Source organism: Panthera onca, chromosome B3, assembly GCF_046562875.1.
Source record: "Panthera onca isolate mPanOnc1 chromosome B3, mPanOnc1 haplotype 2, whole genome shotgun sequence".
NCBI classification, from domain to species: Eukaryota; Metazoa; Chordata; class Mammalia; order Carnivora; family Felidae; genus Panthera; species Panthera onca.
The window spans coordinates 17,180,865-17,196,701 of NC_138344.1; the positions used below are offsets into that span (position 1 = coordinate 17,180,865).

The 15,837-nt window shown below is 44.7% G+C and overlaps 1 protein-coding gene across 2 annotated transcripts in view; it reads right to left on the reverse strand.

Moving 5' to 3' along the window:
- The window catches only part of IGF1R (insulin like growth factor 1 receptor), a 307,717-nt gene that overhangs the window by 161,780 nt on the left and 130,100 nt on the right, over positions 1 to 15,837 (reverse strand). The window contains exon 2 of one of the 2 annotated variants that reach the window (XM_078448959.2): positions 4,404 to 4,523. The exons of the other annotated variant lie outside the window; for it this stretch is intronic. Within the exon in view, the coding sequence (XP_078305085.1) occupies positions 4,404 to 4,470 (67 nt within the window). The 5' untranslated portion in view covers positions 4,471 to 4,523. The remainder of the gene's footprint in view (positions 1 to 4,403; positions 4,524 to 15,837) is intronic. 2 annotated transcript variants of the gene reach the window in all.

Sequence of the window (15,837 nt, forward strand, 5' to 3'; positions counted from 1 at the left end):
AGCTGTCTTCTGGTGAATTGAGATATAAATTTACTCCAGAGGCAAGATGGTTAGAGCTATGAACTGGTCCCCTCTCAACTCTCCCAAAACAAATAGGGCTTCAAAATCTCACAGGGCAAGGGGCTCGGGGAGTCCACTACCTTTCCAGAAAATGCTAGCGTTAACACCACCATCCCTCCATAATCCCACCCTGCTCATCAGGGCTGGTGAGCGGGAGTTCATGTTCCTACACGCTCTCCGCCAGGCGCCCGGAAACCGTAATAGAAGCCCTCAGTACTCTCCTCAGATTCATTTCTACCACATTCTCTCCCCTGAGGCGGCCCCTCCCCCAACCTTCGCCCAGGGACTGACAGCCAAAAAAACAAGAAAATAATTTGGAGATAGCAAATGAATCTTGTGGAATACTTGGTCAGTGATTAAATCACAATAATTCTATAACCTCTTCAAAGGCAAATATGTCAAGATAACAGGCTCAGAGCAAAATAAACAAGTCTTACAGAAATGATGCCAAGCTTTATAAAGAGATTACCCACACCTTCTGGTGGCTGCAGCCCAGAATCCACAACGATTTTTTTTTTTTTTTTTTTAACTTGTCTCAGACCTTCTGGCCATTGTGTGAGAGCTCCTATGCAGAGAGCTCCTATGCAGGTCTGTGGTTCTTTACAAGTTTTCAGTGTATTTTTTTTCTGTGACCATGATGATGCTTTCCATGTACCCATGATCATTTCTGTGGGGCCCTAGAAAGGGGAGTGAGTCACAGAATAGATGCAGATTTAGTGAGATTGTGACACCTCAATTATCTTTGGCCCCACTCCCAAACATTTCCTGTTAATCACCAAAATGCTCCTCACCCCCTTAGGTGTGGGTATGGTTGCCCAAAGATGTGGTAACTTCCCAACAGGAACAATAAAATACATACCCAGGACACACATCGTTTCATTAAGTTTAGACGAAACCAAATGCGTGATATCGGGCAAGTTATCTAATCTCTATGTCCCTCAGTTTCCTCCTGTATAAAATGGGCATGTAACAATGAAACTGGCCCTTGCAGGGCTGTTATAAGGACTGGTCCACAAAAAGTGCTCAATAAACGTTAGCCGCTGTTGCTAATATTGTCACTATGCCATGCCATCACCTGTCCCAACTCTCTATTGAGTTTCTAACACCTAGAACAGCATCCGAATTCTTCACTGTGGCTCCACCGGCTGTGTGATCTGGCTATGCCCGCCCTCTGCCTTGCCCCACCACCTGTCTCTTCCCCCTTCCCAGCCATCCCAATCTGCCTCTGCCACTCCTGTTGGTGCTTCCACACTGACCGTCTCTTGCCACTGCCCTGGTCTAAGATACATCTTCTCTGCCGTGGACTGTGGCCACTGCCTCCTCCTACCGGTCTCTGTACTTCTGTCTGTGTCCCACCGTCTATTCTTAACTCAGTAGCTGGCGTATCACGGCCCATGTCCCTTCTCTGCTCGGAACCCTGTCAGCTCCTGTCAGAGTCAAAGCCAAGGTCCTTACCATGGCTCCTTGCCCCAACTAACCTGCTGCAGCACCATGGCCCTCTGGCCTCCTTGCTTTCCTGTGCCCCTTCTTCTAGGTCTCTGCCCATGTGCTATCCTACTAGAGACCTCTTCTGAGCACCCCATGCAAAAGAGCACTCCAGCCCCAGCACAGCCCAACCCCCGCCTGCCATCCCCACTTTCACAAAAGTTCCATGAAGGAGAGACCTTGTTTTGCCCACCACTCTATCCCACACCAGCATTTGGCCCAGGGCAGTTGCTCAGTAAGTACACTTGTAGAGTGAATAAATGGCCCTTGATCTCGAACCCCAAGATCTTTCTCACCTGGGCACCCCTCCATCTCGTGCTCGTCTTCTACCCCTACCCATGTCTTCTGGCTTTGGTCTCAGAGCAACTGTACCCTCCTCAGAAATGCCTCCTCCAAGAGCCCGGCCCAAAGTCCCTGCTCCCCCCCAACCCCCCCCCCTCCCCCCACCCCAACCAGTTCTTCCATTGCTATCTGATGCTGTTACTTGTTTGCTTGTTTACTGTCTGGTTCTGTCACTAGGATGCTTCTATCCAAGTAGGGATCTGGCTTCGTCCATCTCTGTGCCCCCAGTGGCTACCACAGCGTCAACGATGCACTTGACCCATCTTTCTGAATGGATGGTGGTAGGTATAATGACGTTCATTAAAAACTAACAGCACGGATCCAGGGGAGGGGTGGAGAGGATTCTTTCTGTCCTGCCCCAGTGTTTCAGTGAAACACCCTGGGCACCTGGAAACACCCCACCTACTGATCAGCTCTCTGTGGTGGCCGGTGCAAGCACTCAGGCTCTGGAGATGGCTTGTGCACAGAGGAAAACAAATCTAAGTTACTAAATAACAGCCCAACATCTGTCACCACAGATGCGCAACTCTGCACAGCCAACGATCCCTGCGTGGTGCTACCTGTCCAAATACAGGGTGACAGGTTTCCCTTCTCCCTGAGCGGGCTTTAGAGCAGTCATCACAGCTGCCTGGGAGACGGCCACTCAAAAACAGGCTACAACCACAGCCCGGGGGCCAGCGCCAAGTTCCCGAAGCCTCGGACGTGTTTCCTACCCAGCAAGGACATCAGGCGACTTCCCTGAAGAGGAAAAATTACCCTCAAGGCCACTGAGAAAGCAGGTGTGATGCTTAATGGTGCTGCTGTTGTGACTGTGGGGAAAGCCAGGAGCCACAGATCGTGACTGTGGGCACAGCGGCTCTGCCCCAGCACAGGGGAGGGGGCAGGGCTGTGAAGAATGCGGGGGACGTCTCAGTCACCCCAGAGAAAAAGTGGAAGCAAACTCACCCACCCAAGACACTCCAGGACTGTGGCTTTGAGAGACAGGTCCCCTCTCGGGACTCCAACAGGATTCGTAAGTGAGAGTGTTCAAACAAATCCAGTGTGAACACACATTCCGCAAACATTTACTGAAGCTTTGGTAACTGACGCTCTGTCTAGGTGCTTAGGAGACAATCGTAAGGAAAACAAGAAAGATAAGATACCTGCCCTTGTTATGCTCATCAGTGTGTGTGTGTGTGTGTGTGGCCAGGGTTGGGGGTGGTAAGGGGAGACAGAGAGAGAAAAATATACAAAAGACCTAATTATTGAGTAAGTAAGATTGTATGTTAGAACATAAGTGGGGAAATCCAGATTGAAATCACCAGTTACCAGTGATGAGATCCCAGCAGCTAAGACCACGGAAGTGAAGACATACCAGAGAAGTTATACTATTTGATGGACAAAAGTGTGCACATTACAACGTAAATTGCAGGATCACGCTATCTGTGTCCCTTCTGTTCCCCCAAGGATTCTCAGCTGAAGAGGGGTGCCTGGCACAGGTCAGAAATTCAGCACACTTTTACTGAAGAAGTGAAATGCTTGCCCAGCAAGGTCCTGCTTCCACAATATCCCTGGCAGGTGACTCTCTGGATAGGACTGGAATTTTTCCAAAGGTGAGCAGCTGGGGCTTTTACAACAAATCCCAAGCAAAACCACCTCCCCTCCCCCCCATACACACATTCTTCTCCAGGCACCTTTACAGTACTCCTGACCCGCTGAGGGTCACAAAGGTCTACTCGAATCAGCCAGCACACTCCGTGATCCCGCCCTTGCAAGCACAGCACCTAACATGATGCCTGGTCACAGAGTTCACATCTCCTGTTGGCCACTCTCCTTCTACAGAGACACCTCCCCCTGTGCTCAGCATGCTCATGGAGCAGGGCCGTGCTGAGCACTGATCCAGCTGCTGGGATACCCAATGGAGCACAGCCTGTCCATGGGGCAGCAAACTTGAGAGGTGCAGTATCTTCAGTATTTTAGATATTCCAGAAGTACCTTATAAACCTCAATGCCGAGCTGGTTATTTTATTTGCCAAAAGTAATTTAAGTAGGTGCTTTGTATTATTTAGGGAGAAAATGTGGACAATACAAAGAAAGGGGTTACCCCAAATATCTGGCATGTTCCATCTGGAAGAAACGGTTATAAGAAATAGCATATGTAAAATGTGCTTCTTAAAGTTTCTTCATTAATTGAAGAAACACATAATGCTAACATAATAATCTGTATATCATTAAATATCTAAGTTACTAATATATGTTCATATGTTTTTTAAGACGTAAAATACACGATTATTTAACCAAGCCTAGAGGACAAAGTAAAAATATGGCGGTACGTGAGTTAAAGGGAGTTTCAATGAGTCCTCCCCTTCCCACTGTCTTTCACCTGCTTTTCTAAACTTTGGTTAAATATAAACTTACCTTATAGCTATTCCCTAAATAATTTACAACTGCTATCATATTCAGTTTTTTTTCCCACTTACTTTATCTGTGGACTTGAGGGTTAAGTGTTATTACTTTTCACATAATTTAGTGCTTACCCGTCAGCAGATCCAGATTCTTCCTTAAGCTGACCCACAGTGAGGTTAAGGTCAAGGAAAGATTCATGACTTCTGGTCCAAACTGATAGCAACACGAACATATAAACAGTCAGGTCGTGGCTTGGAAGGGAAGGGAGAAGGTCAAAGATTACACAGTACGTCGTATACTGACGTCTATAAAACAAGGCTGAACACTCAGGGTTGACGTGGTGAGGGGTCAAGAGGAGGGGGGAGTCTTGCTTCAAGGACATACTAAAACCATCTCCTGATGAGAGTTTGTAGTCAATCAAGATCACTTGGTGTTGTAAGGGTCTCCCAGACAACTGTAAATGAAGGGCTCTGAAATTATTCCATTGTGAAACCCATGACTGATTTTGTCACAAATGACAGCAAATGTTAGTAGAGAAGTTTGTGGTCACTGTATGTGAAGGACAGGGTTTGTGTATGTGTGTTGGAGAACATTCCTTGGGAAACGGAACTTTTCAGAGACACATCAGAATGCCTCTGGTCTAATGGAGCCGGTCTGTTTACTGATTGATTTCCAAGACCGTTTTGTAAATAAAAACAGTAACCGGCCCATCCTGGAGAACCATCAGGCTGTTAACAGAGCTGTGTGGGAGGTATGGCCTTTGCCCTCTATCTCTGCTCTTTCCCTCCTCACACATAATCAATCTGAGCACCACCTCAGATAACATCTGCTCTCCGATACAGAATGTATCCTATATACCCATCCATTTTTAGGGAAAATCGTCTCAGACAGCTGGCATGAAATCAATGTCCACCTGAAAAGTACCTCTGAGAGCCATCTAATAAAATCCAAAACAACGGCCATGAATCCAAAACTACAGAAGTCCAGGTTGGTTTCTCTAAATAAGCCAGAGAGAAATATTCGGTGTGTGACATTTTATAAACCCACAGCTGTTGAACGACGTCTTTCGGTTACAAAGCTGAACCCAGGGGAGACCGGCATTTTCACAAGAGCATTTCTTTTCTGGACGGGAATGCATAGGATGCTTGTCATAGCCATTACCTAAGTACTGAGACTGGGTAATTAACTCACCATTGTGCACCTCGCTCAGTTCAGAAACCAAACTTTCACACCTGAAATCACCTTCCTTTCATGACCTTTCACAGAAGTGAAGCTATTTAAAATCCTAGCAAAAAAATAAACATGCACGTTTTTCTGAACACTCCAGACTTATGGGTTCCAAAGATTCAAGGGTGTCCCCTCATTAGGATAGAGTTACATCTTTGCTGAAATAAAAGTTCTTAATGTAGCCTTTTGTGGGGCACCTGGGTGGCTCAGTCGGTTAAGCGTCCGACTTTGGCTCAGGTCGTGATCTAACCGCTCATGAGTTGGAGCCCTGCGTCAGGCTGTGTGCTGACGGCTCAGAGCCTGGAACCTGCTTCAGATTCTGTGTCCCCCTCCCTCTCTGCCCCTCCCCTGCTCATGCTCTGTCTCTCGCTCTCTCTCTCAAAAATAAAGAAACATTAAAAAAATTTTTTTAAATATAGCCTTTGCCTACAGATCTCTGGATGTAAATTGTAGACTGATGTTAATGCAGTGGAAGAGTTTCGAGGCAGGGATATTTCCTTCATAAAATATTATGCATCAGAAGATGCATTCGAAGCTCTAAATATTTAGCAAAGGATAATCTGACATATTTACTAATATTTCCATCAAAAACAACAACATCTAAACTGTCATTTCAACAGTCTAGCTTCTTATGTTTTAGCATAGAGGAATACTGGTTTACGGTCTCTTTTCTTTTTTAAAAAGAAACGTGTAGTGACGGCCTCCGAAATCGGGAGTAACTTGAGCCTGTGACTTGAAAATCACAACTCAGCCCTATTCCTATAGTGATAAGAGTAACAGAAGCTTGTGATTCCTATAAGCTGGCTTCCCATAAGCCCTGAAACATTATAAGGCTTCCATTTTCATGACAAACGTTTGAAAATGCTGTTAAAATGGGATTCGTTTATTGACAACACAGGATTTTTTAAAGTACTCATTTTCCTCTCCTAAAAGGAAGACGTTTTTGCTGTGTTAATGTTCACATCTGTCAGTGACTGACAACTGGATCTGTTGAGTAAACATTTATTCTTTTCGACAAAGAAACTTCACGTAACGTTAAACTCTTAATGGAATTTTAGGATGGAGTGCAAGGGAATTTGGAGTGACTTCACAAACAATAATATCTAATAGCACACACACACCCTGAAGGTTCTCTTCCAGTGGCCCCGGGGAACAGGCCAGCCTTTGTATCAGCATGGAACAGACAGGCTAGAGCTTTTCAGGAAGAAAAAAAAATCAATACAGCGATATACAATGGTAGACAAAGCTACACGTGTTTACAGAGTTTTAGCACATAGAAACATCCGGTTCAAAAGCCTGTTGAACTTGGATCGGTGTTGGGACTCTCACAGGAAGCAACCCCTGACAAAATATCAACTCTTATGGAACAAGAAAAAAATTCTTTTGTTTAGACACAGACTATCAGTACAAAATATTCAAAACCTTTCTTGAAAGAAAAAGTAAATTCAAGGAAATATCTAATCACTAAGAGGAATGATGACTGTTTAAAACTTGGGCCTTGGGAGTTTGGCCTTGCACCTGTCTCCACCAAAGGAGATTAAAAAAAAAAGACTGAGTTATAGTGTAAAATACACACACACACACACACACACACACACACACACACACACATATATATGAAAGAGCCCATAATCTGCACCAGCCATAATGATCTTGGTATGGTAACCTGGGTAATATCTACCCACCAGAATTTAGCTTTTGATGAAAATGGTCACACATTGATAGCTTTTGCTTTAAAAGCCTCTTTCCAAACAAACAGACATCAAATCAAAATGCACATTTTAAAATTAGAAAGGTTTTGCCAACTTGTCTTCCATATTTCCAAAGACTGAATCTCACTCAGAAATCTCACTTGTGGATGCTCCTGTCTCTAAGATATGTGACAAGATCTCATAAATGCTCAGTTCATATAATGGTGGGTATTTGTGTGGGTACCAGGCACCTTCTCTTCTCCCTGACACTAAGCAGCTACCATGTGAAGGCTTAGATTTTACCTTCAATACATTTATACTCATTTGGAGTCTGCCAATTAAACACTCTTTTGAATCAGTAAATAAATGCGGGAGGCCGATGCTGACAGAAGAGAGCCATCCGCCATTCACACCTTAAACCTAAATGTTAGGAAGGCAATCTGATTCAAGTGTTCTACAGAAAGGGAATGGTGGGGGGGGGGGGGGGGCAAAGTAACCTTAAACCCCGAGCCACTCTACCAACCCTTTCTACTTCACTCCCTGCTAGATGAGGATCGAAGTCTAGATTAGGTACTGGGAGTATTAGAGCAGATTTTCTACTCTGCCAACGTCCCTCTTTTCCTTCTTCTGCTTCTCCCCCTCCGAACTATCCCACTGAAACTTTCTATTTGTGTTTGTGTAAAATAGCAGGAACCTGCAATGTGCTATGCTACCTTCTCTTTGTGCACCATTTCCATGCAACACAATAAATTACTGTGCATTATTATTAACCATATCGCATGTGCCTGTGAATTTTAACTCATTCTGGCACTATAATTCTGTTTACTAAGATACACCCAGCCTTTCCCCGTCACACAACATTTTCTTCAACTTACAAACTAAAATGGGATCAGATATAATATGTGGTCTTCTGTGACTTGGCTTCTTTCACTTGGCATATTGTTTCCAAGATTCACCCATACGTTTTACTTTTCATCAGATGGCAAAAGGATCTTGTCCATCTGTGATACTAGGACTTTGGGTTGGAAAACTGTCCTGTTTCAGACCACAAGTGGTTACACGGTAGGTGGTCACAGACAGGGATGTTAATCTGTTTGAATAGTTCACTAATCTTCTTGGCTTCGTGCTTTTACGAGTAAAATTTAACACTAAAAAAAAGTAAACCTCCTAGCAAGTTTAATAGTCAATAATAATGAATTAAAATACATTGTTAGAGGAAAAGACACAAAACAAGTTAGTTGTTGCTTCTTTAAGTCTTTTGAGATACCAGAGTAACATTTGTTGCATTTGATAAACAACATAACAGCTTATAACAAAAGCAACCACACCCAGAAGGCCTTCCTGGCACCATAAGAATATGATTTAAGGACTAAAAGAATGTGTTGTAACGTTATTAGTCAACAGATCATTAGGCATTAAGTAATTTCTAATCAAGAACCCATCATCATTGAACCATCTGAATGTGAACTTGCTGCTACAAAACTTTCACAAAAGTTCTGGAAAAAGCTTCAGTCTAATGAAGGCTGAGGAATGGTTTTACTTTGCATGCAGTCAGAGTTATCTGACTAGGGGACATCAAAAAATATAAAAAAGAAGGGGCGCCTGGGTGGCTCAGTTGGTTAAGCATCCGACTTCAGCTGAAGTCATGATCTCACGGATCTTGAGTTCCAGCCCCACGTCAGGCTCTGTGTTGACAGCTCAGAGCCTGGAGCCTGCTTCAGAGTCTGTGTCTCCCTCTCTCTCTGCCCCTCCCCTGTTCACGCTCTCTCTCTCTCTCTCAAAAATAAATAAGCATTAAAAATATATAAAAAAAGAAAATAAGGGGTGTCTGACTGGATCAGTCAGTAGAGCACATGACTCTTAATCCCATGGTCATGAATTCAAGCCCCACGTGGGCGTGGAGACTGCTTTAAAAAAAGGGAGGGGGGTGCTGTAAAAAAAAAAAAAGAAAAGAAAAGAAAATGATTCTTTTTCTTCATGTTTACCAATATCCTTTTCTGCTTTTAAGCGTTACAAAGTAAGTGAGTTGAATACACATACTTAGGGAAGTAAGTGAAAACTCCATCATTTGATTAGCCTGACTACATAATTCAACAAGGAATGAAAAAAAAAATAGGTTTTATATGATGGTAGGAGTTTTATATTTGGGTTTAATGCTGCTAAATAGTTTTTTCTCCTTACCTCTGCAAGGGGAAGAAGTTAACGCTTCTCCGCTTTTATATACGCCCTCATGGCCCAAGACAGAAAGGTCCTACAGGGGGAAGAGTCCAGGGAGACTAGAGGCTTTGCTGGGCCGATGAAAACAGTAAGGCCCAGAGGCTCCAGACTCCAGGACCAGCCTTCTTCCCAGGTCTCTGGACTCTGCCACGCTGTTCCACCCCCTGCACCACGGCCCCTTTGCAAGGTGCAAAATGGATTTGAGACAAGCTTCCTCAGATATGCTTCCCGTGTCGGGATGCCTTCTATGCAGGTCTGTGAAGGCCTATGGAGAGGTGTCACCTTGAAGGACAGAGGGAGAAATGATCCTTGAGGCTCCTTCTCATGCTTCTTTTAAACAAAAGGACTGATGACCTTTCTAGGCAAGGACACAGCTCACCCACGTGCCCCCTTCACTTTATATCTTTCACCCCCTGGTACCCAGGCCCACAGCACTGCACCACACATGATGCTCCAAGATGCCGAATCTGCTGGGCCACCTGGAACCCCAACCAGGCACGATGCCCCCTGCACTGCCGAAGCTTTCTGCTTCTGTCACCTGTCCCAGCGCCTGCCCCAACCCAGGTGGAACACAGCCACCTGTTCTGTCACAGAGCCTCCTCAGGGGGCAAAGTCTCAGAACGCAAGCCACAGAAACTCAACAGTTAATACGCATTCCCTCTGGCTAAGTCACAGATATTAAATGTTGGCAGATGGAGTATACCCAAAGCAAATCGGGGCTATTTTCAGTGTCTGAACTTTCTTTTTCCTCTGGGCCCCAGGAGCCCCTACTCTGACCATCTCCCTCCAGAACCACCTCTTCCTCCCCCCCCCCCCCCCCCCACAAAGCAGACAACACTCCTAGGGCATGAAAGAGCCCCGGGGTTACCCACCCTGGTCACAGGATTTAAGAACACATGCCCTGTAGAGCCTGGTTTATTTGTTCTTTATTAAACTGTAAGATCACCATCCAATTTGTAAAGCCCCTCCTCCATATTAAAGGTTCAATGGCATCATTTTAGAGGCCCACTTCAAAAGTCACAGTTGCATGTAAATTACATTTGAGAAACATGTCACCTTCTTTGTAAGGCATGGAATTGTTAATATTCAAATGGGAGAACAAGGCCTTCTCCAAGGAGAGGACTAGAAGTCAGGAGCAGGGAGGTGGTGGGCAGAGGAAGGGGGGAACAGATGTCAATCACAGAATCTGGAATTGTGACATCTGGTTTCCTGAGAAATACACTATATATACATAATGAAAATGATCATGGTATAGATTAAGATTATGGTTTTCTGCCTTAAAAAAAAAAAAAAAAAAGTCTGGCCAGCCAACATCGACCTTATCACCCCCATGGTTCCAAGTGGAAAAAAGCGTCACAGACGCAATTGTACAGCCTAGAACAATGCGTTCTTGTAAACAGCGCGAGGGTTTTTTTTTTTTCTCTCAAAGATAAATAAAGAAGGCATAACCTAGAAATAATATAACTACTTACGCACAACGAAAAAAGTTGGCAGTCGTGATCAGAGGTAGCCTTAAGGGTTTGCTTGTTTGTCTTTCCATTTTACAGAAAGGTAAATGAATAGGAAAGTGACCTGGAAAAAGTAAGCTATAAGCTCACGTGTTCACCTTGATCGCCGCCGCGGTCTTCCTTCCGAAATGTAGAAGGCAAAAAGCAAGCAAGCAAGGAGCCACTGTAAGACTAATTTCTAAGTTAAGAGCTAGAAAAAAATATTTAACTGATTACTGAGCACAAAAATTCTTTAATTGCTTTAATCAACTCAACTGCTAGCAGTAACTGCTAAGAAACCACAGACCATAAACACGAAGCCTACTGCCTTGCCCTGAACCTTGAAGATATCAAGCCAGAAAAGGGGAAAGGGGGAGAGAGAAAATGAGTCTTCTGCAAAGATTACTGGGGCTGCTTCCGTCCAGCCCCCACCCGGAGCTGGATGGCCTACCTACTGGAGTGCAGGGAAAAGGACAGTCCCTCCCCACCCTCCCCAAGCTGTCAGGGCTCCCTGCCACGGGAGCATCCTCAGGGAGCCCCGGGTAAGGCCGCGCAGTAAACAAACGGTTTGCAGAGTTACACAAACTGCAAAGCCGACATCATTAGGTACATGCAACCAGGGAGAAGATGTCTCTGCAGAGGGAGACCTGCGTTAGATAAATACCTGAGAAATCCTTTAATGGCAGGGACGTACATTACGTGTAAGCACACACTAGCACCTCCGAGGAAAAGCACGTAGAGTGTGACAGGGCCCAGAGAACAGGAAGAGAGACCATGATGTGGAAGACAATGGAACTTCCCTCTGACCTTTCACTGGCCCCAGCTCCTGACTCAGGGACTGTCCCTCCAGGAAAAATGCCTGTGCCTCCGCATCTAACATCTTCCAGGTCCTCAACATTCCTCTGAACCCTGGGATGAGAGTAGCCACGGAATCCACGCCGGTGGGCACGTTCCTTTCTGATTTTGGAAGTGGCACACAATCTGATGGTTTCAGATTAAGATGTGTCCATTCGGAGGGGGGATCAAACATTTGTTCCGCACAAAGCCCCTCGATGCAGCAAGGGTGTGGGCAGGCCACCCCAGCATTCTTCACTAATGTATAGCCATCACCAATCCCATTACCAAAAAGAAAACACCTCGGAAGGAAAAAAAATACCCTAGCCATCAGCGGACTGTGACCTGAGGATACAGAGGCTAATCTGTCATGAAGCCCAGTGTGCAAACTGAGAACCCCACTGTCCCTCACAAAGATGCAGCCCTGAGAATCATTCCTGTTTTTCTTTGGCCTCCTTCTGGCCTCATCAAATTACATGTTCTCGCGCCACAAATGGCCTCCAGGCACATGTACAAAAAAGTACATGGAGCCTATTCAAAAAGCAGAGATATGCCCTTACCAGAGAGTACTAGCTGAGTATTCTAATTCTTTCCTCCTGAGCTGAGCATACCAGATGTACCTGGGGTAAAGGTGAGTGGTCATCTTTTTCAGGATCAACAGATAGAGTGCATTTGATATCTACCCTCTAAGGGTTCAAGGGTTCCACTAAAGGTGTGTGTGGGCGGTGGGGAGGGGGGGGAACACTTAACTATATAAGCTTTGAATTTGGATTGTGAAAGGCAAACCTTTCTAGCCATTTTGCATTTGCTCATACTCCTTCACCTTCTCTTGGATTTAGTCAACCTGAAAATTTCACAATTTTGAGGTGGGTGGTTTTGGGAGCAATAGTATTTGCATTTGTTTGAGGGTGTTTTATTTGGGAGCACCAAGGGGGCACTTTCTACCCAAGCCATGTCAGGTCAGCAAGGAGTGGTGAGGACAGTGACTTAATTCTGCCCTGCAAGCCAGACAGATGAAGGAAAGGACAGAAAATGGGAGACAGACCTGTGTATCCACATCAAGCTGGAGTCCCCTTGCTGAGGAGCTGGGACAAGGAAACCCTACGCAGGTCCCTCCACCCCCAGGTCTCATGACCACGTACTAACGGGTGCTGACGGATCCCGGGCACTCTTGTGGATATTTAAACCACACTGCAGGCTTAGGGAATGTCATCAACAACCAGAAATAGTGCCATTTCAATCCAGAACCCAGGCTCTGAGCAACCCTCAAGTGGGTGAGAAAGGTAAGGAATGCTCCAGGCAGGATCAGTTCTCCATGACTTAGGAAAAGATTAGGATGGCAACAAAAGCAGAGAGAGGGGTCACATTTCAGAAGTGACTCTCACAGCCCATCTCTCAGACCTCCGATGGTGCAGGCACTTGCTTGATCATCTGGTGACTGGGGAAATGGCCTGGTTCCTGGCCGGAGAACAACGTCCTTCCCCAAACCATTCTAAACTGGCCCTAGGAGTGGATATATACACACAAATCTGGATTATTTTTCCCCAACACAAATAAGAGAGAGGGTTTTGTTTTTTTTTGTTTTTTTTTGTTTTTTTTTTTTACCGTATTAAAAAGGGGCGCCTGGGTGGCTCAGTCAGTTAAGCATCCAACTTTGGCTCAGGTTATGATCTCAGGGTCCGTGAGTTCGAGCTCTGTGTCGGGCTCTCTGCTGACAGCTCAGACCCTGGAGACTGCTTCAGATTCTGTGTCTCCCTCTCTATCTGACCCTCCCCCACTCATGTTCTGTCTCTCTCCATCTCTCAGAAATGAATAAACATTAAAAAAATTAAAAAAAAATAGTCGCCATGGAGATCACCCATGTTCTCAGGTCCCACACACTAAGACCAAGGTGCTTCCCTTCAGTGAGCACCTTTCTTTCAAGATCTGTTCAGAAAGGTTGAGAGGTATAAAAAAGATGTTTAACTCTATGGCTAACAAACCATAGAGTAAGAACTATTTGCAACAATGATAATTATTCTCAGTCTTGTCAGATGAGCCAAGGAAACCATGTTGCACCTTCAAGATGCCCTCACCTGGCTCTGTTCTCCTGGCCTTAAACTGGTACTACCTGGACAGGGCTGCAATGAACAAGACCTCGAGTTAGGTGACGTGCTAAAAAATCTAACACTCATCCATACACCTCAGCAACATGCTTCGGATGCCTGCTTAAGGAGGCTGTACTTGCGAGGCCTACAAGTGCTTGGGATTTCTGGGGCAACCCTGGACCATGCACAGTGACTGAAGAGTAAGAGAACTAGGGTAAATTGAAAAACCAGCCATGATTAGATTAGGCAGCCAACCCACACGTCAGTACACCCAGCCCAGCGACTGATCACGGAGGTGCACTTTATTTGAAGGAAACCCAATGCCCAGATTCCAGATTTACCATAAAGATCCATTATTGGCCATCTCATATGGTCAGATCTCCTGCCTCTTTCCCTTCCTGCCTGGGGAACAGATCATGCCAGCAGAAGGGAAATCAACACAGGTTGCTAAATGTTAACGTTAATAGTATAACGTAGCAGGCTAGACTGCTTTACTCACATTATCTAATTCAATCCTCAAAATACGTCGAAAGGCATTTATTTATTCCCATAGTACTGACGAGGACTCCAGTCAAGCTCTGTAAAAGCCCTTGGAGCTACAAAGTCTGTTGGATCCCAAACCCCTACAGGACTGATTAACACCATCTCCTATAATTAGTATCCAAATGTACAATTTGCCACCCTTTTCCCGTAAGGACATTATTTTGAACTCTGGACTACCTAGCACTGAAATCTGTGACTATACTCTAGTTGTACTATTACCTGATGTTCCCAAATTCAGGGCACACACACAACTTTCATGTGCTACCGTGGAATAGGAAACTGTAACATCTGACAGAAAGAAGGATGAAGAAACTCACAGTTCAAAAAGAATCTCCAAGTACCTGCCTGGGTACATTCAATTCTTGCTACAAAGTAGATATACAGTGTACTGTTTCCAAAAACAGCCTTTACATAAGAAAATTAGATTCAGTTCCTTGTAACAAGATGTCATGCTGATGAGTTGGAGGTTAATTACCAGAAGACAGTAACCAATCAAGGCAAATTTCAGTTGTAAAACTGGGTTTTAAGATTGTAATCATAAAATTACAAGCTACTAGGAACTAGGAACTACTTACCCTGTTTAACTGCTTGCCCCTTTCCAAACACACACACACACACACACACACACACACACACACACACACGTGTGTGTGTGCGTGTATTCTTTTCAGTTTAATCCAAGTCATCGAAAAACTAGACACGTTATAACTTTCAGTTTCAAATGGTAAATGTTTAGAATTATAAAAACTCAGATAAGGATGTCTATACATTAGACCCAGAACTACAGCAGGGGATTAAGTATGAGTGAAACTAGTGTAAAAAGCTCAACAACATCATTAGTATTTTGGCCAATTCTGATCACCTAGGTTGGTACCTCATCCTGACACTGTTCTTTCTAGAAGTAAAAGGAAAAAAGAAAAGATGGTCACATATTCTATACTCCCAAATGGAGCAGGATTCCCCTAGGTCTCTTCTGTTTACTGCAATGAGAAGAATGCCAGATCTCTGCACCATGTATAAACTAGTCCCCAAGGTGGAGAAAAACTTTTTATACCTAAAAACTGAATTTAAATGCCATACTGTTTGTGACAGACTAATCACAAAGTGTATGTGCACACAGTATGTAAATAACTTCTATCTTAGGAGGAAGGCAGGAGTTTGAGAGAGAGAGAGGTTTAAATATATATAAGCTTTGTTTTTAATGTTTTTATTTATTTTTGAGGCAGAGAGAGACAGAGCATGAGCAGGGGAGGGGCAGAGAGAGAGGGAGACACAGAATCTAAAGCAGGCTCCAGGCTCTGAGCTGCAAGCACAGAGCCCGACGCGGGACTCAAACTCACAGACCACGAGATCATGACCTGAACTGAAGTCGGACACTTAACTGACTGAGCCACCCAGGCGCCCCTATATAAGCTGACTTTGTGACAAAAGCACTTTCGGGGAAATAGCAACAGTATGCTCCACAAAATTCACCAAGTG